A 21,133-nucleotide genomic window follows, 5' to 3' on the forward strand; every position below is an offset into this window, starting at 1 on the left:
TTTAGAGCAGTCTGAAGCCTCAACAACATCACAACATATGTATATGGAAAAAAATACAGAAAGGCATAAAAGCTCTACTTAGAAATGAAGAAAAGTATGTTAACATAATCTGGGTTTGCAGACATGGAACAAGAAACAAACAAGAGCCCACACACTGTCTTGCAACAACCTGGAGGTGCTCTGCTGAGATAGCCTTCACTGTATCCACAGAGGTTTTATGGAAGAAGAGGGCACAGATGGTTTTCAGTCTGTTACTACGAGAATGAAAATTAAACACTAGTTCTTTAACAGGCTATGACTCAATGAGGCCTGTACCTAATTCATTAGTACAGTGCAAACTCTGTTTTAAGGCTATTTGGCAGTAAGGGGGGTTGTTGAGTCTGGATTCTAAGATTTAGACTGTGACCAAAACATGACTTCATCATTATGAGACTGGCACTGATAGAAAAAATATGGCAATGGGGATTTTTAGGTGGAGTCTGTCTTTAGTAACACATGTTTGCTAATTCTATCACAAGTGACTTTTAGTGCTGTGTGTGTCGCAGCAAACTGAGCCAAGAAGACTGTCCTGAATTTACTGATGCCATTAATCCTGGACACACACGCTCATAGGATGAAAGCAAGAGGCCTTGATTGGCCAACTCGCCAGGAATAACATCTGCTCTTCATCACAGCAACTAATCACATAATCAACAGTTATGCGCGTGCATGTTTGTGTGTGTGTGTGTTGGTTAATGTGGTTGTTACAAATGATTAAACACAGCAGCAATAACCCTGGTCATAAAACCTGAAACGTTTGCTTGACATTATTGATTTTACAGCTTAGTTTCTGATTTAGGGGTGTGTGTGTTCTGACAAAAACTCAGGTTTGAAAAGTAATTACTGTTCCATACGGGCACACTTATGCACTTATGATTAAGCATGTCCTCTGTGGTTTCTTAGGCTGTAAAGTGAACACATGCAGTTAACCCTAACAATAACAGGCGAATAGACCGAATTGGGGAGAGTCGCTGAATATTCTCATCCCTAACCACGACACTCAGCGAAGCAGACACACCAAAATGACACGCAAAGGCTTTTTTAAAAGCATATACACGTGTGAACGTGTCAGACATCTGCTGCCCTGCACCTTCACCAAATTCATAAGTGTGTGTGTGTATAAGCTGAATGTTCATGTGGTGTGTATTACCTGTAGTTCCCAGAGGACTGCCAGCACGTAAGCAGCCCACACACAGTGCACTGTTTAAAATAGTATTTAAATCTTCATTAAACAGGAAATATGAAAACACTGATAAATATGCCTGCATGTGTGAGGCAGTGTGGTCCACGTTCTCTATGTACACAGATAAAGCATGACTAAAAACTAAAAAGATAAGCCTGACCTTGACCTCAAATCAATGCAAAATGACTGTAGTCAACAATCCAGATGGAAGGGGGTGGAAAGGGGTTCATTCTGCTCATGTCCAGCTCCATATTTTTAATGTTGGACTCTAGAGTAGCTTTGCTTGACTCCCACAAGTAGGTCCCTTTTAACTCTTTTAGTCCCTGAAAGCTCACTAGAAGAAATGCTTGAATTTCTTTTCTCAACAGAGTAGTTTCTGTCATATTCCAGGCCTGCTTAAGAAGGAAATGACTGGGTTTGCATCAGAAATTAATGAGGGTGGTTTCTGCATATGCAGCTACCTGTTGGAAAAACCTGGACACTATTCTAACGGTCATCAAATCACGTCTTTATTAATATATTCTGAGGTGTAAAAAAATCACCATCATGGTTTCGGGGGAGGTTATCAAATGTTGTCTTTATGGAGAAAAGAGTAAAGGAACAATCAGAGTAAGAGTAATAAGTTTTCCCCTCCTGTGTCTCCCTGCAGTACTCTGTATTGGACAGACTGGAACAGAGAGGCCCCTAAGATCGAGAGCTCATCAGTGGATGGTCAAAACCGCCAGGTGATAGTGTCTGATGGGATTGGTTTGCCAAATGCTCTAACATATGACTCTGCTTCTGAACAGATCTGCTGGGCTGACGCAGGTAAATATGGCCTCTATGCTGATGCTGCATTCATGTCAATTGGTCCCTTATTTATTGTCCCAGGGTTTTAAGACATCTGTAAACAGTGTACAGCTGCCTCTCAGACTATATACTGTTATATCTTATTTATTGAGATAGTTGAAAACTCTTCAGTTAAAAGTTAATACTCTAGAATTTACCTAACCTATATTTTCTTGATGTTGTAATGAGCCATGCTGTCTTCCTGTGTCTGTCAGGTACAAAGCGTCTAGAGTGTATATCCTCAGATGGTTCAGGTCGAAGAGTAATCCACGCCAACCTCAACTACCCATTCAGCATGGTATACTACAGGAACCACTTCTATTACACTGACTGGCGGAGGTAGTCTTCATTCATCTCCCTCTACTCAGATCACAGTGGTGGTTGCAGTTCAATAAGTTGATATGTGTATATCTCTGATATCATTCCTCTCTAACCTGTTACTCACAGGGATGGTGTGATTGCAGTGAACAAACACAGAAGTCTGTTCACTGATGAGTACTTGCCTGAGCAGCGCTCTCATTTGTATGGCATCACCGTAGCAACGACCCACTGCCTACCAGGTGAGATATATTGTGTAATCAGAGTCCGTCTTTCAAGTTTGAAGGAACATCCACCCATCCATCCATTTTCTTAACCACTTGTCCAGTTAAGAGTTATGGCAGGGGGCAGAGCTGGAGCCTATCCCAGCTGTCATTGGGTGAAACGCCGGATATACCCTGGATAGGCTGCCAGTCTGTCACAGGGCTAAACTGAAGGAAAACTAACTGTATTATGCACACACTCTAACTTAAAGGAGTTGCAGACAGTGAACTCATTAGTTTGTGTACCAACTTTGCTTTTCCTGCACTGCACTTTCCTATAATCTCACAGATCCTTTGAAAAACATATGACATTTGACAGTATGAATGAAATGAAACTAGATGCCTTCAGCAACATGTTGTGCAGGCTGCATATCCACTGATTACAGTTCCTCTGAAATGAATGGTGTTACTTGTGTGAGATTTACATTTCACACAAGTAACACCAGTAGGGTATCTTTCTGCCATCTGTTGCTATCCTTAAGAATCGTTATCGCCTATTACTGTTCTCTCTAACCAGGACATGCAGCTACTGTGCTCAGTTTTTAAAACCTTACGATGTAACTACAGCCCAGCCCATGCAGCAGTATATTAATAACTAACCTCGTATTGTGGATGGATTATCTCAGTTGTTCTCCTGACTGAAGTTTGGTCCATTTACAGGATCCTGCCATGGGATTGCATTTGTCCCTAACCATCAGGAACCCTCATGTTAACTTTTCTCGAGTGGAAAAAAGTTAGCGTTCATCCTCCAGCTTCACTGTGTAGCTAGCCACCACGCAGCACTTCAATATATACCAGCTAGTCCAACTTCTGTGACCCTACAAACGTCACTACTGTTTAGTTTCCTGCCATCATTTATGTTGGAAGTGATAGCAGAGCTGTACGTTTTAATTTTTTCAGAAATCCATGTTACTGATAAAGGTTAATCAAACTGGTTTCTTTGGGCAGTCTTTGTTGTTGGAAGTAATCACAGCTCATGTTTGATCACTCTGCACTCATCACACAGCTGGCTAACACCCACCACTCTGCAGATATATGTGTCTGAGGGGTGACTTCACATACACCCATGAAATAGACAGGAACAAAGATTGCACAGCTGTCTGTGACCCTCTATTTGTGACCTGCGTGTGTGAGAGACCAAAGAACAAAGATTACACAGCTGTGTGCGACCCTCTACCTGTTTTTTTGCACGCATCATGTTTGATGTGTTGTCTGCAGATGGCTTCGAGTCCTTTCAAAGCCTCACGTTAAAGTACAAAGTACACAGGATAATCCCTAAAGTAGCACTTTGGCAAATGTCACCATTAAAGCTACACACATCTGCAGAGTACATAATCTCGTCACAATGCATCTGCCTTTGAAAACAGTCGGAAGGAACACTATCACTGGTGTGTGTTGCTGTAAAAGTCACATCCTTCAACAGTCAGACTAGATTATAGTCGCTAGCTTTAAAGATGACGATGTGTGGTGTAATTGTTGCCATGATGACAGGTCTAAAACACAGATCCTGAAGTTTTGGGAGGAGCTTGCGAGAGGCTTAAAAGCTCTTATTGTGCAATACATAAATATACACACATTCTTTACAGAGATAATTCTCAGTCGCTTCCAGTTACAAAGTGCACGACTGTTTGTTCTGTCATTAGAGCACTGCAGCGCCCAAGTTTTCATCCTGTCACATTTGGATTCACACAGAAAATGAAACCTTTAACCTCTCATTTTAACTTATCCTTAAAGTACTTCCACTATGGGATGATGATTCAAAGTGATGAGCTTTTATCTTTGTGTGTGTGTGTCACAGGGAGCCACTAACGACAGCCTGCACCCGCAGTGTGCTTTGGTGCTAAAGTTCTGAGGCGATTCATGGACATAGGGCAGGTCCAGGCCCTCTGGTGTCCCTCTGGAAGAAGGACACTCAGCAGGGAGCAAAGATGGCTTACGACAGCCAGATCAGCAATCAGAGCAAATTTACACCCACTCCAACCCCAGTATCTCACCTTAATGTAACCCAAAGTAAATGATTTGTAAATTTGTTTTATACCTCATTTTTAGTTTTTTTCTACTGTGTTTTTGTATTGCTTGAGATTTTTGTTTTTCTGTTGAATAAAGGTGCAGAATAATGAAATCAGATGTTAAAATGCATGGTTGTAGTTTTTGGGGGTTTAATTGTACTTTAAAGCCAAAGAAGAATAATTTGAAGCTTTTCCTTTTGCGAAAACTAACATCAAGCTGTTGGGGTTTTTTTATATATCAACAAATAACATTGGCCTTTAAGTTGAGAAGTTACAGCTGCACTCATAGTGGTCTCTGGTTAACAACAAGAACAACTGCACATTAAAGGTGCAGTCTGGCTTTTTGGGGAATACTTTTTGGGAATAACAGTGCACTCACATCTGTGAGCTAAATACACAGACTAAGAAAAAACTGGATATACGATACATGGACAAAAGTCCTTGCCACACATTACACTTAAAGGAGTTGCTCAACCATGGAAACCCATGCCATGAAGTTCCTAGCACACAGCTTTTTGTGCTGATGTTAATGACAGAGCAGGTTCGAAACTCAGCGGTAACTGAGTTAGCAGATTTTGGCGACTTTTGCGCACTTCGTGTCGCAGCACTTTACGTGGTTTGATAATGTGTCCAAATTGTAATAAAACAACATGTCTTTGTTACACTGAAGCTAGTTCTGCCCATAAAATGCTAGCATTATGCTAATGTCTGTTAAAGATTTACATCAGAAAATGCTTGATTGATGTTAGACTTTAGGTACACTTTAGAAGTTGGTTGTTGGTGACTGTTATTAGGAGACATTGTCTGGCTACTGCTCCACCGAGCCCCTTTCATTCTGGACTGTCTTGTAAACAGTCTGTAAGAAATAACAGTTAAGAGAATAAGAGCTCTGAGACATTAAACTCTCAGCGTGCAAAGTCCTAGTTTCTCATTGAGATCTATGCCATGCTGTCTTAAACCTTGGCATTTCACTCAGGCTACGTCCACACGTACATGGGTATTTTTGAAAACTGAGATTTTCTGTTTTCGTTTTTTTTTTTTTTTAATCCTGTCCACGCGTAAACGCAAAAACGAAGGACAACGCTGCTAGGAACATGCCAAAACAATAGGTGGCGATATATTCCTAACCGTGTAGAAATATTGGCCAATCAGAAGCCTAGAAGCCTGGGTGGGAAAGAGTAAACAAAGATGGCGCATAGAAGCAGAACTGAGTCCTATGTGTGGCGGGACATAAACTGTGTGTATATATGTAAGCATTTAAACAGTAAAATTAACAGTAACAGTATTTTGTCTAAGTCCGCCATTGTAGAAATTTATTTCACCGAAACAATAACGTGGCGCACAGTGTGACGTCAAAAAAGGCGCACACCTTTGACGCTGCGTTTTCTCCGTTTTCCTCGTCCACACGTAAATGCAAAAACTGAGTTTTTAAAAATCTCTGTTTTTAGTGACCGGAAATGTCGTTTACGTGTGGACGAAAGGTGCAAACACATAGAAAAATCTGCGTTTTCAAAAATACCCAGGTACATGGGGACATAGCCTCAGTGGGTAAAGTCACAGTGGCTACTTTCTTCTTTTATATACAGTATATGCTTAAACATAAAGCCACAGTCAGAAGAAGACTGGTTTACCATCACTGAACGAGTGGAAGCAGGGATAAAATACAGCACCTAACACTAAAGATTAAAGATGACTTGATTCTTTTATTTCAGCAAAGTAAAATGTAAGGGCATCTTTTTCCCCAAATGTATCGATACCTGCCAAGGAATCATGATAGTTGTAACCCTTGTCACTGATACTGTTGTATGCTTACCAGTTTTTGTAATCCGATTACTATAATCGGAGTATGTTTCTCCAGCCTCCCCATCCAATTAGCCCTACTATATATAGCTGCACTACTAATTGTATTTTACACAAATGACATTTTTTTTAGCAAATACTTTTTCTTCTTCTACTTTTTAATTTTTTCATAAGGTGTGATATTTATAAAATAAAATGTGACTTGTTACGGGAGATGCTTTTTGAACATTTGTCTGATTCACCACAAAAGTGCAGGAGTCGAACTGTGTGCAGCTGGATTTATATATTTTCCCCTCCCACCTGAAAATAACAATTTCTGTCCATCTGCAAAGAATATTTCATCAGAAACACCAGAAACAAATATAACAGTCAGTTTGAATATTGCAGAAGAAAAGATGCCGTTTCAGAACCTTTAAACTTTGTTACTGGATAATTAATGGAAACCATTTTTTTATTATTATTATTTATACATTATTAAGTTTTAAGAACTTATCCAGGCTGCATGTCCACACATGAACACTTGGGTCTTTTATTTATGAGATTCCCAATTTAAACAGTCCGATCTCATGCAACAACGGAAAAAAAAAAATCAACAAAAATTCTTTGATGTCCTTTAACCAAACAAAAGGTTTTTCCTCTCAAAAATCAAATCAGGTTCAGTCCCTCACTTCCTTTGCGGTCCGTCACCGTCCTCGCTCTCATCTGCCAACCTTGCCCAGCCGGTGGTCTGTCTTGGGGTCGGCTATGATGGCCTGAACAGCTACGATGGCCTCGTTGATCTTGGTTTGCAGCTCCCTCAGCTCCTCAATGTGCAGCAGGCGCAGGATCTGAGCCGCTTCGTTTAGAGTTGCATCTGAGGAGAAAAGACAGAAGTTTTACCAAAAGCTGACCAATACTTTAAGAGAAGCAATTCTTATGAACTGTGGGCAGACCGATCGTCATAGCATTTGCTCATCGGCTTTCAGCCTTTCTGCTGAAAAAATTCTTTAAATAAATAACTCACCTCCAGTGTCAAAACCCAAGATATGCTTGTCTAAAGCTACTGGAACACCCTGTAGGAAAAAAGAAAATATAGCTGGCTGAGTTTTGTCAGTAACGCCGCTGAAATCATGGCTCTAGACTTGCAGCAGTCTATACACAGACATATGAGTTTTGATGCATATTATGCACATGTGTCTTCAGTTTACCTCTCTATTGTTGCTGGCTTTAGCAATGGCTTCTGGAGAAAGTCTCTCTTGGATCAAAATACGAATGGCCTGGCAGTTGCAAAGAAAAACAAGAAAAACTCTTCTTAATGATTTGAGATCATTCTAATACATAAGACTTCCATTAAAAAAAAAAAAAAAAAACCCATTCCCTTAATATGGTTAACAGGAGTACTTTCTATTGCGAGTGGCAAGTGAGAGTGCAAAATTTCTATTCTGCTTTTTTTGAGTGCCAACTATTATCTCCGTGTTATCAGTCTGATCATTACCCTGCATTAAAAGAACGACTCAGGGCTGCCGGCTCACATGGAAAGCATTAAATCATTTTAAGGGCTTTTATTGTGAAGCAAACGCGAACTTCACCTTCCTCTGTGCCCAGGTAAGCTTTGCTACAGTATTAAAGAGCCCTTTAGTGTGCTCTCACCTTAAGCATAACCAGGTAGTCGTCATGCCGCTGTATCTTGAGGATGTTGGACAAAGCTGTTACTCCTGCTTTGAAATCTGGAGAATTACCTGAAAAAAAACAAAAAAACAAAACACACACACACACACACACACACACACTTTAACTTTTATCCTGCAAAGATTTAAAGAGGGAAAGAAGAAAGAATGCCAGGACAGAGGAAGCTCAAATCCAAGTTTTACTTACTGTCGAGGTTAACCAGAGGGTCCATGGCTTTATTGCTGTTACTGGAAGCTGCCAGGGGCTGACAGTTTTTGTACTTCTCCACTGTGAAGAGACACACAAAACACGTCACCGATGAACAGACTGACTTGCACTACATTAACAGGGGAGCTCACAGTAACGAGTAGAAGAGTAACAATTTGTTGTTCTTATTCTGCAGTAAAAGTAGACATATGATCTGACACTTAGCAAAAAGTATTCCTTTTGTAATGTCTCCATCTCCTGGTCATCGGTGGCATTTCAACTAGTGACACGGGCTAAAATGACAGAAAAATTTTTGTTCTAGTGGCACCAATAAAACAAAAAATGTCTTCATGTAACCTGTTATATGCACACAACTTAAAGGGTACACAATAATAGATTGGTGATACTTTTTTCCAGGGAACTGACTGGCCAGTAGGTGGCAATTTTGTGCACATTATCCCTTATCCTAACCATAACCTACTAAAAGTCCGATTAGGAGTGCGGCACACAACCGTGTTGATGTGAACCCCCTCTGCAAACCTGTAAATCCAAGTTAACCCTCAGGTTTCCCCAATAAACCTCTGCTCTGTAGCACAGCTCTCTACACGTACTGCATTCAATTCAGTTTTATTGATATAGCACCAAATCACAACAACAGACACCTCAAGGCACTTTATATTATAAGGCAAAGACTCTACAATAATACAGAGAGAAAACCCCGACAATCACATGACCAACTTTAAGAGAACACCTGGAAAACAGCAGGAAGGAAAACCTCCCTTACTGTAGCTACTTGCACTTTTGCACTTGATGGTGGTCCCCTCCAGTCTGGTTCTGCCAGGAGTTTTTTTTTTTTTTTTTAAGGGATTCTTGCGCTATACAAGTAAATGTGACCCAAATGAAACCCCTTACCATTGTCTCCATATTCATACCGCACAGCAAGGCCCAGTAACCAATCTACAGCCTCCTTCCTCTCATCGACTTCAAATGGACAGTTCACATCCTGTAGGTACTGCACACAGGTAAAGAAAACTCAAACACAACTCACCGTGCTCCTCATATTATATCAGAAATGCAGTTTTATGTTAGTAATAGCCATTAATAACAGCAGTGATTACTTTCAGATGATCCAGCAGTCTTACCTTTTGGTAGGCTTGGGGCCACTCTGAGCTGGGGATGTTTCTCAGGTTGCCTCGGTCTTCGATTTTATAATGTCGAATCTTCTGGTCCTCCAGCCACACAATGCAGTTCCTAAACTGTGTCTCATCTGAGCAGAAATTAGACAATACCGATAACAACACATCAGCAGCTACACATGGCAAGTAAGTGAAGGAGTGAATAAATAAAACTGAGGTTCCAAGACCATATCTGCTGAATCACTCACTACAGGACGCAAACAATTTACTTTGGCACCAGGGAGTAGCCAGCGTTTGAACTTACTGGTATGACTGTGCTAAGCTGGTATCTGCAGCCTACCTACTAATGAAGCCGGGGTGTGTGTTTATTGCGTGTAAAATGCAAACAACCTATAGTCAAAACTAGTTAAAATTATTAAAAGTGTCGAGCATAAGCACCTTGTACATTGCTTTTTTTCATAAATATACACGTTTGTCTCATACTGAACATACATGTTCTACGTTATTAATCTGGCAGCTCTCTGTCTCCTACAGACAGGACACGTTAGCCGGCTCCACGTTCAACTCAACTGACCAACCGAACTGCTCTTTCATAAGTTTATTCTTACCTGTGCAGTCAAAGCCGTCGGGGTTGTGATAATCCAGAGCGCCCAGTTTTCTCCGAAACATTTCACCCCGTGTTTAATACGGAAACCAAATAGTTTCTTTAGCTAACAGTCACTTGGATTTTCTGCTAGCCTTCGGTATGTAGCTTCGCGCATGCGCTGACGGAGAGCGTACAACTTCCTCTTATAGATATCAAAATAAAACTTTTCCCACACTGACTACCGCCGTTAGACATTAACAAGAGTAAACTAATTAATTAAAACAGTTACAAAATAATAATAGTCAGCCTAGATCGGGGAAATCTGTACTTAGATTAGTTATAGTTGGTTATTTTTAATAGAGTAGCTTGATTTGAACACTTTTAAATTCGTTTATACAAAATTAAACGAATGGTGACCAATGTTCCCTCTAATTTTTCATGTGTCTGAGCAAACACACAAACTCCCTGAGCGGTCCCTTGGGTTATTTTTGTGCCACTATTCTGAGCGCACGTAAAAAAAAAAAATTGCAGGTGCAAGTGTTGCATTTTGAGGAGAAATTTATTTTGAGCGAAGAAAAGCTAAATTTGAGTGAACAAAATTCATTGCTGTGTGCAAAAAAATGTATTTCAGTGTTTGCTATTATCCACACACACACAATAGCAGCCCCTCTCACTCAGTTTTTGCATTTGCGCTCGCTTGCAATGTGTTGCTTGTGCTCTCAACATTTCTGCCCGTGCACGTTCAACTCTTTCTGTACACCGTTATAGTTGTGCCACAAAACCAGCCAATCACAGACTTGGATGCAAAAAAATCTGATTGGCTGTTTTGGTCTATAAGGCTGAACTGACAAAAAAATCTGCCGACTACACCACCAGGTATTATAGGAAAAACCATAAAGCCTTTGAATTAAAACAAACGCTGTTGTGACAGTGATGTACACTGTCTTGTTGGTATATATGTATGATTTGTATCACCTTCATGTTTCCCTCTCACCACATATCCAAACCGATATCATGACCAGCAGTTTTTACAGCTGTGGCTCCAGCAAACATCAGCTGATACTAGAAAGTAATATTAAATAAATTCTAACAACAGCTTATCAAGCTTGCTGCTGTTGTTTAAAAAAAAAATTTTCAATAAAGCTCTGACTTGTATTATGAGTCTGTGGTCTGGGAGAGAGTCCTGTAACTCTCTGTCTGCAAAATACAGTAAATAATGACCAATGTTGGGCAATTAATTATATAGTTACTTCTTCAAAAAAGTAACTGAACTATGCAAACAACAAAGTTTTTGCAGCTGTTTACCTAAAAATGCAGCCAAGGCATTTTTTTAAATAAGCATTTCAAACTATTTACAGAACAATCAGGTGTTCTGCATCAAATTTGATGCCACACAAATCATTTGTGCCACTCCAAAAAATAATTTCTGTCCACTATGAGATAAAGGAGAACAACAGCCTGATACCTGCAGGCCTGACAGCAGGAGATGTGTCACTCCTGTAACATTAAGTAGTCGCCTCATTGTTCTGACACATACAACAAAACTACTACTACTAACTACACAAAACTTGGGCTAAACGTCGCAAATCTCTCACATCTCAAAACACCGCCGTCAATCCTAAAACTTCCCCCTTCCTAAACAACTAAATGCCATGTTGCCATATCATTTTTTGATTGGTCGACATGGTACTTTTTTCGTTGAATAGGAAAGGTGGGGTTTTTGGTTTTGCTCACAGGCAGAGAGTGCTTTCGAGCGTTTCTTCCCGCAGTAAATATAAACAACGATAGTATTCAGGAAGAAAACCAAACATTGCAGATATTTTTATCATAACTCTGGTTTTACGTGGCCTATCAACACAATTTAAAAACTGGTATAAAGTCCACACTTTTTCCGTCAATTGTTCCGTCTGTCCTGCTCACATCTCCAATGGTTGTGTCGGCACATAAGGACGCTGTTATAGCCTGTCAACGACGTTGATTAGCTGCGTATATACGAATGTGAATCGCATTATTGGCTGGACTATGGGATAAGGTAGCATCGTTCTAATCCCATACGGGAGCAGACAGTCACTTACTAACACTGCAAAACAGAATTGTTAAAGTTTTAATTTCAATTTCAATTCAGGTTAGATTTTTTTTCTGTGCCAGCAGTGCGCAATTGTGCACGCGCGCAGTTTAGAGGGAACATTGATGGCGACCATGTTTTTCTCATTGATCTTTAACTACAGATTTGCATTCAAACGAAAAGAACATTTTGATCAAGCTGTTCTTGCCTTACATGTAGCTTGGACTCATTTGACATTGGTGATTTGTGGGTACTGTGAATATTGAATATTAACTTTTTGGCATTAAATTTTTTTTTGCACTTAATTTGTAATATTTATTCATGTTTTTAATTAAAATGCAATTCAGTTAATTTTAATATTATAGATTACAAATACAAAGGTAGCGAAATAATGTGAATTCAGTAAATGGCTACATTTCCAATCCTGGAAATTAATACAGCATTCAAGGAAGAGGCGAGCTCCCTGCTTCACTTCTGTTTCTTTGCTAGTTTAACAAGTTCAATAATCACCTCACAGTGACACAGAAAAAACTATTCAGACTTTGGAAAAAAAGGGACAATTTTATTACAGATCACATTCTAAAAAAAACTGAGTCAAAATCATCCAAGATGATGAAAATAAGACAAAATACAGAAGGAGTAGGTTTGTGCATGTGTATTTTCAGAATGGCCTCATGCGTGTGCCAAGGGGCGGTGCTCTGTTGGGTGGTGTGATGGCTATATCCAGATAGTCTCCAATCTGGAAGCGCTGAGACTGCAGTGTCATTGAGTCATCTGCACCTTTTCTGCCAGACACAGTACTGCCAATCTCTTTCAACCTGAAGGAGGTGGGAGAAGAGAGGTTATTAAAGATGCAATATACATAGATCACCACATTCTTTAGCTGCGTGAATCCAAAGAGCGCAGTCTTTGGTGTGATACTCACTTGTACATCTTCCCTCTGGGATCAGGGTAGACAATGGCAAAGCTAAAGTAGGTGCCCTTTTTCCTGGCCTCTGGATATACCTCCTTCACCAAGCTGGTCAGCTCTTTTAGTGTAGCATCCATCCTGAAACACATAAACACAATCAGAGACCAGCTCCAGTGTCCTTATTCAAAAAGAAAACAAACCGAAAAACGACACCCTTAGCTCCTTAACTTTTTCACAATATTGTTTTTGTCTGTGGGAAAAATCCACCGTATATGAAAAGAGAGCCAGAGACAGGTGGGATATGACACAGAGAAAACAAACTGGACGACACATGCGAACTATAGCTCTAACTTAAAAAACTAAAAGGGCCTGCAAATGTTTTTATTTAGTCCTCTTTAAACTATTTAGCCGATGTGCTCCCAATTATGTTAACCACGACTGCCAAATCAATCAACGTCCTCTGTCACCACAGCAACAATGCTATCACTGATCAGCGATGCTACAGGGAGATGGCCAGGAGCACTGATTTGAGAAAATTATCCAACCCCGAAGAGCATCACAACACTATGTTTCTGTTGTTTTACAAACTCAGCTTAAAACACTGGCAAATCCTTGACTCCGGCCAAAACACCCACACTCACAAAAAAACCAACCAACCAACCAACCACCCAAACAAAAAACAAAAACCAGTGACACATCTGTGATCTTACCAAGTGTATATCTGCAGTTCGCTGGAAGGAACATTTCCTCGAGCAAATTCATCGACTCTGTGGTGTCTCCCACTGTTGGTGGTGAAGACTCGCAGCAGAAGGGGGCAGGTCTGCAGCAAAGAAACATAATAATAATATTACTGAACAAATTCAGTTTACAATGGAAGAAACACAATGAAAACATTTGATTCATAAGAGATATAAAAAAAAAAATATTGATTTCAAATAATTCAGGTGTGTATTCTCTGTTATTTTTTAAATGACTACTAAGAAACCCTGCACAAAATAACAGAACCTGATACTAGAGCAGGGCGATATGACCAAAAATATTTATCACGATATATATTTGAAAATTTGCGATAACGATATAACTGACGATATAATTGACATTAGACAAAATACTTTATGACTCCACAACTTCATTAGTGCACCCCCCCCTAAAAAAAAACATCAATATATTTTCACTTAAACAAGCAGCTGTTTTTATGTGCATTAAAAGTTATATAAAAATTTAACAGTGCAAATGCAAATTCCTTGCTGACAGTTTAACCAAAAGGCATTTCCAGTGGAAATTGGCCGACAGATCCTCAGCATAACCATGTATAATATCTACAAAACTTAAAAAGAGGTTATACACACACAATACGGTAATATTATGTTGAAGCACAGTACGTATCACTCCTCGAGGCGCCTGCCTACGATAACCGTAATGCTCCGACAATCCATCAAGCGGTGCGGGTTCGTAGCTTAGCAAAGTCGTACTAAAACATTTGACAGATTTTCGAGCGCCGTGTACCACAGAAAATCGTTTCGAGGTCAGTAAACACAACCAGAATTCATACATAAGGCACTCGGGATTATAAGGGGCACGGTCGATTTTTCAGAAAATCAAAGGACTGATTTTAAGTGTGCCGCATTTTCCGAAAAACACGGTAATAACGACGGCTCGCTAGCATGCTCTACCAAAAATAGTGCTTTGATGTGTATCTGACGGACGAAAGCTAAACCAGTTCCACACCACTGAAGTTGCAGCATTTTTACAAACCAATTCTGGTACATCCGTTTCATTCAACGATCCGCTTTCGCCCTACTCATTCTTATTTTTTACTTTGTCAGAGCACTAAACACTCCAGAGACTGCAGCTGAAAGAACAAGGTACAAATTGTTTTACAGTTGTAATGCACTAGCATGGCCAAGGCAGCTCCTTTCATGTGAGCATAATGTAGTCTGACTGGAAAAATCTGGGTTTACTTTCCAGTTGACAGAAAGACTGTATAAACTCTCACTACCAATGTCACAGTAAGTGAAGCCAGTTAATGGAAATGTGGTCAAAATTATTTTACTGCAAGATTAAATTAAGTGAAAGTTTTGTTTGCTTTGACTTCCATCTCATTATTCTGCATTGAAAGATGTAAGATCTACTTCCCAATCTCAATCAAGAAAGCAAGCAAAGGGAATCTATGGTGATCGAGGCACAGGCTTATTTACACACCATTCAATCACAGTAGTAAGATCAATGCGTTTTCATTTTGTCTGGTGCAAGCAAACTGTTCTAAAGATATGTAAGAGACGCATTAGAGTAGGGCTGGGCCATATCATACCGTTCACGGTAATACCGGTATAATGTTGGGCAACGATAAGAAAATGAAATATGGTGATAGAATATGGGTCGTACGCAGGAGCCTCGCGGAGTAATATGTACTGTGCTTCAACATAATATTACCGTACTGTGTGTGTATAAGCTCTTTTTAAGTTTTGTAGATATTACACATGGTTGTGCTGAGGATCTGTCGGCCAATTTCCACTGGAAATACCTTTTGGTTAAACTGCCAGCAAGGAATTTGCACTGTTACATTTTTATATAACTTTTAATGCACATTAAAAAAACAAAAAAACAAACAAAACCCAGCTGCTTGTTTAAGTGAAAATACATTGATTTTTTTTTGTTTTGCACTAATAAAGTTGTAAAGTATTTTGTCTCGTGTCAATTATATCATCATTTTGGTCATATCGCCCTGCTCTACATTAGAGCCTTCACATTTTACTGACCGATTTATTTTACGCACTTCACAATGTTTCCCTTATTGCTAATTTCTGAACTTTTGCGTACAAATCTAACTTTAAACTGCAGACCTATTTTATTTGTTTACTCAAAATGCCACAAAAGTAAACTCATAGTAAGACATCACTGAAGTTCTTGAACGCTAAATCTAACAGGACAACTGAGCTAAATTAAGTGATAAATGCTTTTTCTTGCAATTGCCTACAGGCACATTTCAAAACGCCAGGATTTCGATAAAGACCTTAAAGGTATTCTAGCTTTAAAAAAGGAAAGAAATGCCTCGTGCTTTTGCCAGCTGTGAATTACGATTCAATAACAGCTTTGCTTTTTTAATTTAATTTAATTTTTTTTCTTACCATTTTACGACGTAAACACTAAGCAAACAGTTACTAATCAGCTGCAAAATTATATTAGGTTAACATGATATATGCAACGAAAAAAACTGCATAAATCATATACAACAGTGCCGCTGGATGCTATCGAACTGATTATTAGCTAACTAGCACACTTTGTATCCAAACTGGCGACTCTCTGAGCATTAACGCTGCATATCCTGAAAACAAAGCGCAAATGCAGCTTTATCTATTTTTACCCCTAAAACTGCGACAGTTCTGAGCAAACATCAGGCAGTCTGCATCAAACTGACCAGTTAGCTTTCAGGGCTAACTCAGGTTAGCTCGGAGCTAATAACAAAAACAGCACGCGAATCAAAATCCGCTGGTTACCTTTTCCCTGTCAATTGGCTTCTCTGGTTCTTTCTTTATTTCCTCCTGTGTGATCCGCGATTCAAGTGCCATTGCTACTTTTTAAATAATTTACTGCTTCAGTTAGGTGACTTGTGCCTCCGTGTTGGGTATTTCAGCCAGGCTGCAGCCAAAAATGAGGCGGATAGCATGTAGTTTCCGTTTCCCGTGTGCTTTCGTCCACCGCAGAATAAGTTACTGCCACCTTCTGGTCAGGGACGGCTCCAGATTTTCTTTCACAGGGGCGGCTGTATGGTATGGAGGGCCATTAAAAATATTGGGGTGGAAAAACCAAAAAGAGAATTAGCGGTTTTATTATGTTGTTGTCAAATATAAGTTATATAAGAGAGAAAGAAAATAATTATATGCCTTGTTAATTTCCTGCTATTAAAGTTAATATCACTGAAAATAGGTACATATGAAAGCAAATAAGATTTTGAAATCTGAATTCGCTCTCTCAGTATGGAGTGGGGGTGGCCAGTGCACCCCTGTCTGAAACACCTGTAGTAGCCTTTCAGATGATGTTACTGAAGGGGGGGGGGGGGGGGGTAAATGCTCATCCTGCAGCACTTGTACAGACTTCCACAGAGTGGCTGATCTGAGATCAGGCAGCCAAGTCCACCTACAGATGTGAAACCTGCTATTCAGTCACATGCTGTTCTCCCCCTCACTCATTACATGGTGTGAGGGTGAGCGTGTGTAGATTTCTGGGTAACATATATGTGAGCGTTGTACAGTGCGTCTTTGTACAGTATGTATGTGTGTGTGTTTGTGCAGTGTGTGTATCCTAACAGTGCCTCTCTCTGTTCTCCTGCAGTTGTGGCTGATCAGGAGCTACTCTAACAATCAGCTCTATTTTACCTCTCTCTTTTTCTTTCCACCCATTCACTGTGTGTGTGTGCGTGTCTTTGAGCCCCCCCCACCATCACCACTGCATCACCACCTCCTCTCATCAGAATGGGCAGCCAATCTGCCAGCTTTCACCCCTCTGTTTTCACCCTGTGCTGACTGAGAGATCAAACAGTGGCTCTTTGAGTCGGGCCCTGACACTGATACTCATTCATTGATATGCATCAAGAATAAGTGCCGCTGTTATTCCCCTAATGACTCCATTACAATCACTAACGCCCTCTCTGTCTCAGCTCGTGTCTCCTCATCATGCTGGGTCATGTTACGTGTAGTTATGCACATGAGATTCCAGCCAGGATGTCTGCAATTCTGCACGGGGACGCTTCTGCTTCATTCGTCAACTTTTAACAAGCTGGCAGCTTTTTGTTTGCAAAATATTTGTTTCACAGTTTATATCTGTACCACTCAAACTGCAGCACAGAATGCAGAACAAGTTAGAGCTTCCTCAATAGTCTTCATTTCTGAGCGTCCTTATTGTAAACTGAGGAAGTTGTGCTTTATCCTCCCACACGTTGACAAACAGTGGGAAAGGCTCATCGGTCACAGCCATCAGCAACACACAGAGCTGCTCTGTCCTGCAGGGTGACTGTTGCCAAATCCTGGTTTGGACCTGAAAAATCATCTGACTCTACCTGTTTCAGCTTACAGCCACAAACAGATCGCGCGCACACATTAACCCCCAGCGCAGCTTTGCTTCTTTCTGCTCTCTGACTTCCACACTGCAGAGGAGGTGCAGTGGACGGTCATCCAAACCAAGTTAATTTAGTTGGGAAAATCCAGTATGTCAAAGAAAAGGCAACATGACTAGTCCCACTCATCTTGCACATGAAACTGAGCTCTTTACCAAAGAGCACTAACCAGCCTGTGAAATATTAAAAAGTGGAAAATTTCTATGAAACTTTAATGGAAGCAAACCTTTCTTGCATTCCCTTTGTTCTTTTACTTCCTGCCAAGGTTATCTTTTTTTCCCTCTTTAGTAATTGCCTGCTCTGTGTTAGGGTACCTGGGTCGTTGACCCAGTGGTTTCAGTTTTGTACCTTTTATTTGTGTTCTCATCTTAGTTTATTATTGTGAAGGTTTTGGTTTCTGTTTTGCATTTCTATTTTCCCAAGTTCTTCTTGGTGTGTGATTATGTAGTTCTTAAGTTTTGGTTTCCATACTCCCTCTATTCTGTGTCCAGTCAGTCCACGTCTCTGTTCCCTCTGTTGCAGTGCCTGCTTGTGAGTCTGTGTCTGTAAGTTCAGTCTGTAGTTCCTGTTTTACTTTGAAAGTCTGTCTCATGTTATCTGGTTTTGCTTCCTTTGTCTTGTCAGCCCAGATTTGCCTCAGCTGTGTTTCCCTACTGTCTCTCATTCCCTGATTGTTCCCTCTGTGTATTTAAGCCCTGTGTTTTCATCTGTCTGTGTCGTGATCCACCCTCATTCAAGCTGTGTGTTTTGTCTGCGTGCTTGAGTGTTTGTATTTTGAAGTTTGTTACTTTTGAGTTCAGCATTAAAGCTGTTTTTTTGAGTTCATGTTTTGTCTCCGGAGTCTGCACTGTAGGTCCTCCATTTCACCACTCCTGCCTGCACACGACGCCCTGTCCTTATTAGTCGTGATCAATAATTGGTGTTTCATCTCATTACTACTTTGAATTTATATTCCTGAATAAATTTTGATAAAACTTTGTAGAGGTATAGAGTGATGTCATGTGAACAGTTGATTATTATGTGTAAGTTGATTTACATCCATCGAGGACTTCAAGGTCAACTTAATGGTTACTGGTGGAAAATGGACGAAAACCTTATAACTTGAAACTATGAATCTCACAAGTTTTGATGTGTATTATCAACATACAGAAAGCACTGAATAAAAATACATTTGGCCTCTGACCTCTGCTTCAAGATCAGTAGTTTGATCTGAAGGTCAAAGTAATAATAATTCTAGACAAGGCTATTTAAAACTATGTTTTTTATTGCCATTGTTTGTATTATATGTATACTGACATATAGGGAGTGATATATGGGGATTCTAGCTATCACCTTTCTTTGGATCTCTGACCTCTTCTTGAGGTCAAATAAGATCAAAATTTAATAAAATGCCTTTTATCCTTAAAATCATGCTTAAAAATCTTTGTCTTTGTCATGTACAGGGTGGGCCATTTATATGGATACACCGTAATAACATGGGAATGGTTGGTGATATCAAAGTCCTGTTTGTGGCACATTAGCATATGTGAGGGGGCAAACTCCTCAAGATGGGTGGTGACCATGGTGGCCATTTAGAAGTCGGCCATCTTGGATACAACTTTTGTTTTTTCAATAGGAAGAGGGCCATGTGACACATCAAACTTATTGGTAATGTCACAAGAAAAACAATGGTGTGCTTGGTTTCAACGTAACTTTATTCTTTCATGAGTTATTTACAAGTTTCTGACCACTTATAAAACGTGTTAAATGTGCTGCCCATTGTGTTGGATTCTCAATGCAACCCTCTTCTCCCACTCTTCACACGCAGATAGTAACACCACAGGAGAAATGCCAGCACAGGCATCCAGTATCCGTAGTTTCAGGTGCTGCACATCTCGTATCTTCACACCATAGATAATTGCCTTCAGATGACCCCAAAGATAAAAGTCTAAGGGGGTCAGATCGGGAGACTTTTGGGGCCATTCAACTGGCCCACGATGACCAATCCACTTTCCAGGCAACTGTTCATCTAGGAATGCTTGGACCTGGCACCCATAATGTGGTGGTGCACCATCTTGCTGGAAAAACTCAGGGAACGTGCCAGCTTCAGTGCATAAAGAGGGAAACACATCATCATGTAGCAATTTCAAATATCCAGTGGCCTTGAGGTTTCCATTGATGAAGAATGGACCCACTATCGTTGTACCCCATATACCACACCAAACCATCACTTTTGTTGTTCCAACAGTCTTGGAGGGATCCATCCAATGTGGGTTAGTGTCAGACCAATAGCGGTGGTTTTGTTTGTTAACTTCACCATTCACATTAAAGTTTGCCTCATCACTGAACAAAATCTTCTGCGTGAACTGAGGGTCCTGTTCCAATTTTTGTTTTGCCCATTCTGCAAATTCTGTGCGCCGATCTGGGTCATCCTCGTTGAGATTCTGCAGTAGCTGGAGTTTGTAAGGGTGCCATTTGTGAGTAGCTAATATCCGCCGAAGGGATGTTCGACTAATGCCACTCTCCAGTGACATGCGGCGAGTGCTACGCTGTGGGCTCTTGCTGAATGAAGCTAGGACAGCCACTGATTTTTCTTCATTAGTGACAGTTTTCTTGCGTCCATATTTTGGCAAATCCAACACTGAACCAGTTTCCCGAAAGCATGGGAGATGGGTGGTCTCGTAGGGTGTCTTGCAATCTACTGCAATGACCCGGTTACTGCGTTCACCAGATATCAACACAATTTAGATCCGCTCCACACGTGTTAACCTCTTTGACATGTCAATGGCTGTGAACAAAGAGAAATTTGTAAATAACTCATGAAAGAATAAAGTTACGTTGAAACCAAGCACACCATTGTTTTTCTTGTGACATTACCCATAAGTTTGATGTGTCACATGCCCTCTTCCTATTGAAAAAACAAAAGTTGTATCCAAGATGGCCGACTTCTAAATGGCCACCATGGTCACCACCCATCTTGAGGAGTTTGCCCCCTCACATATACTAATGTGCCACAAACAGGACTTTAATATCACCAACCATTCCCATGT

General features: G+C 40.3%; 3 protein-coding genes across 8 annotated transcripts in view; 1 reads left to right on the forward strand and 2 right to left on the reverse strand.

The window, feature by feature from the left end:
- nid2a (nidogen 2a (osteonidogen)) overlaps positions 1–5,678 on the forward strand; it is a 52,985-nt gene extending 47,307 nt beyond the window's left edge. For all 6 annotated transcript variants that reach the window (XM_040014941.1, XM_040014939.1, XM_040014940.1 and 3 more), the window contains 4 exons: positions 1,872–2,029; positions 2,266–2,389; positions 2,498–2,610; positions 4,430–5,678. In XM_040014941.1, coding sequence (XP_039870875.1) covers positions 1,872–2,029; positions 2,266–2,389; positions 2,498–2,610; positions 4,430–4,440 — 406 coding nt within the window. In that variant the 3' untranslated portion in view covers positions 4,441–5,678. The remainder of the gene's footprint in view (positions 1–1,871; positions 2,030–2,265; positions 2,390–2,497; positions 2,611–4,429) is intronic.
- A 645-nt stretch (positions 5,679–6,323) lies between these two features.
- On the reverse strand, positions 6,324–10,209 carry rtraf (RNA transcription, translation and transport factor). The gene is made up of 8 exons (XM_040014994.1): positions 10,039–10,209; positions 9,437–9,561; positions 9,207–9,306; positions 8,295–8,375; positions 8,070–8,158; positions 7,628–7,696; positions 7,444–7,492; positions 6,324–7,293 (listed from the first exon to the last, which is right to left on the reverse strand). Exons 1-8 carry the CDS (start codon positions 10,097–10,099, stop codon positions 7,139–7,141), a joined length of 729 nt encoding a protein of 242 aa, XP_039870928.1. The 5' UTR covers positions 10,100–10,209; the 3' UTR covers positions 6,324–7,138.
- Positions 10,210–12,622: 2,413 nt separating this feature from the next.
- sap18 (Sin3A-associated protein) lies at positions 12,623–16,663 on the reverse strand. Its single transcript, XM_040014997.1, has 4 exons — positions 16,489–16,663; positions 13,702–13,811; positions 13,007–13,129; positions 12,623–12,899 (listed from the first exon to the last, which is right to left on the reverse strand). The coding sequence occupies exons 1-4, from the start codon at positions 16,558–16,560 to the stop codon at positions 12,743–12,745; spliced, it is 462 nt and encodes a 153-aa protein (XP_039870931.1). The 5' UTR covers positions 16,561–16,663; the 3' UTR covers positions 12,623–12,742.
- Between the last annotated feature and the right edge of the window lie 4,470 nt (positions 16,664–21,133).

This window comes from Simochromis diagramma, unplaced genomic scaffold (genome assembly GCF_900408965.1).
Source record: "Simochromis diagramma unplaced genomic scaffold, fSimDia1.1 OVJJ01000680.1, whole genome shotgun sequence".
In the NCBI taxonomy this organism is placed as follows: domain Eukaryota; kingdom Metazoa; phylum Chordata; class Actinopteri; order Cichliformes; family Cichlidae; genus Simochromis; species Simochromis diagramma.

Coding starts and splice junctions, on each gene's coding strand:
- rtraf (XM_040014994.1), bottom strand. CDS start 10,099: ATGTTTCGGAGAAAACTGGGCGCTCTGGATTATCACAACCCCGACGGC. Junction 9,307..9,436: donor GGCCCCAAGCCTACCAAAAG/GTAAGACTGCTG, acceptor ACCTGTGTGCAG/TACCTACAGGATGTGAACTG. Junction 8,159..8,294: donor CCCTCTGGTTAACCTCGACA/GTAAGTAAAACT, acceptor GTTTTTTTTCAG/GTAATTCTCCAGATTTCAAA.
- sap18 (XM_040014997.1), bottom strand. CDS start 16,560: ATGGCACTTGAATCGCGGATCACACAGGAGGAAATAAAGAAAGAACCA. Junction 13,812..16,488: donor AGCCAATTGACAGGGAAAAG/GTAACCAGCGGA, acceptor TCTTTGCTGCAG/ACCTGCCCCCTTCTGCTGCG. Junction 12,900..13,006: donor CCCAGAGGGAAGATGTACAA/GTGAGTATCACA, acceptor CACCTCCTTCAG/GTTGAAAGAGATTGGCAGTA.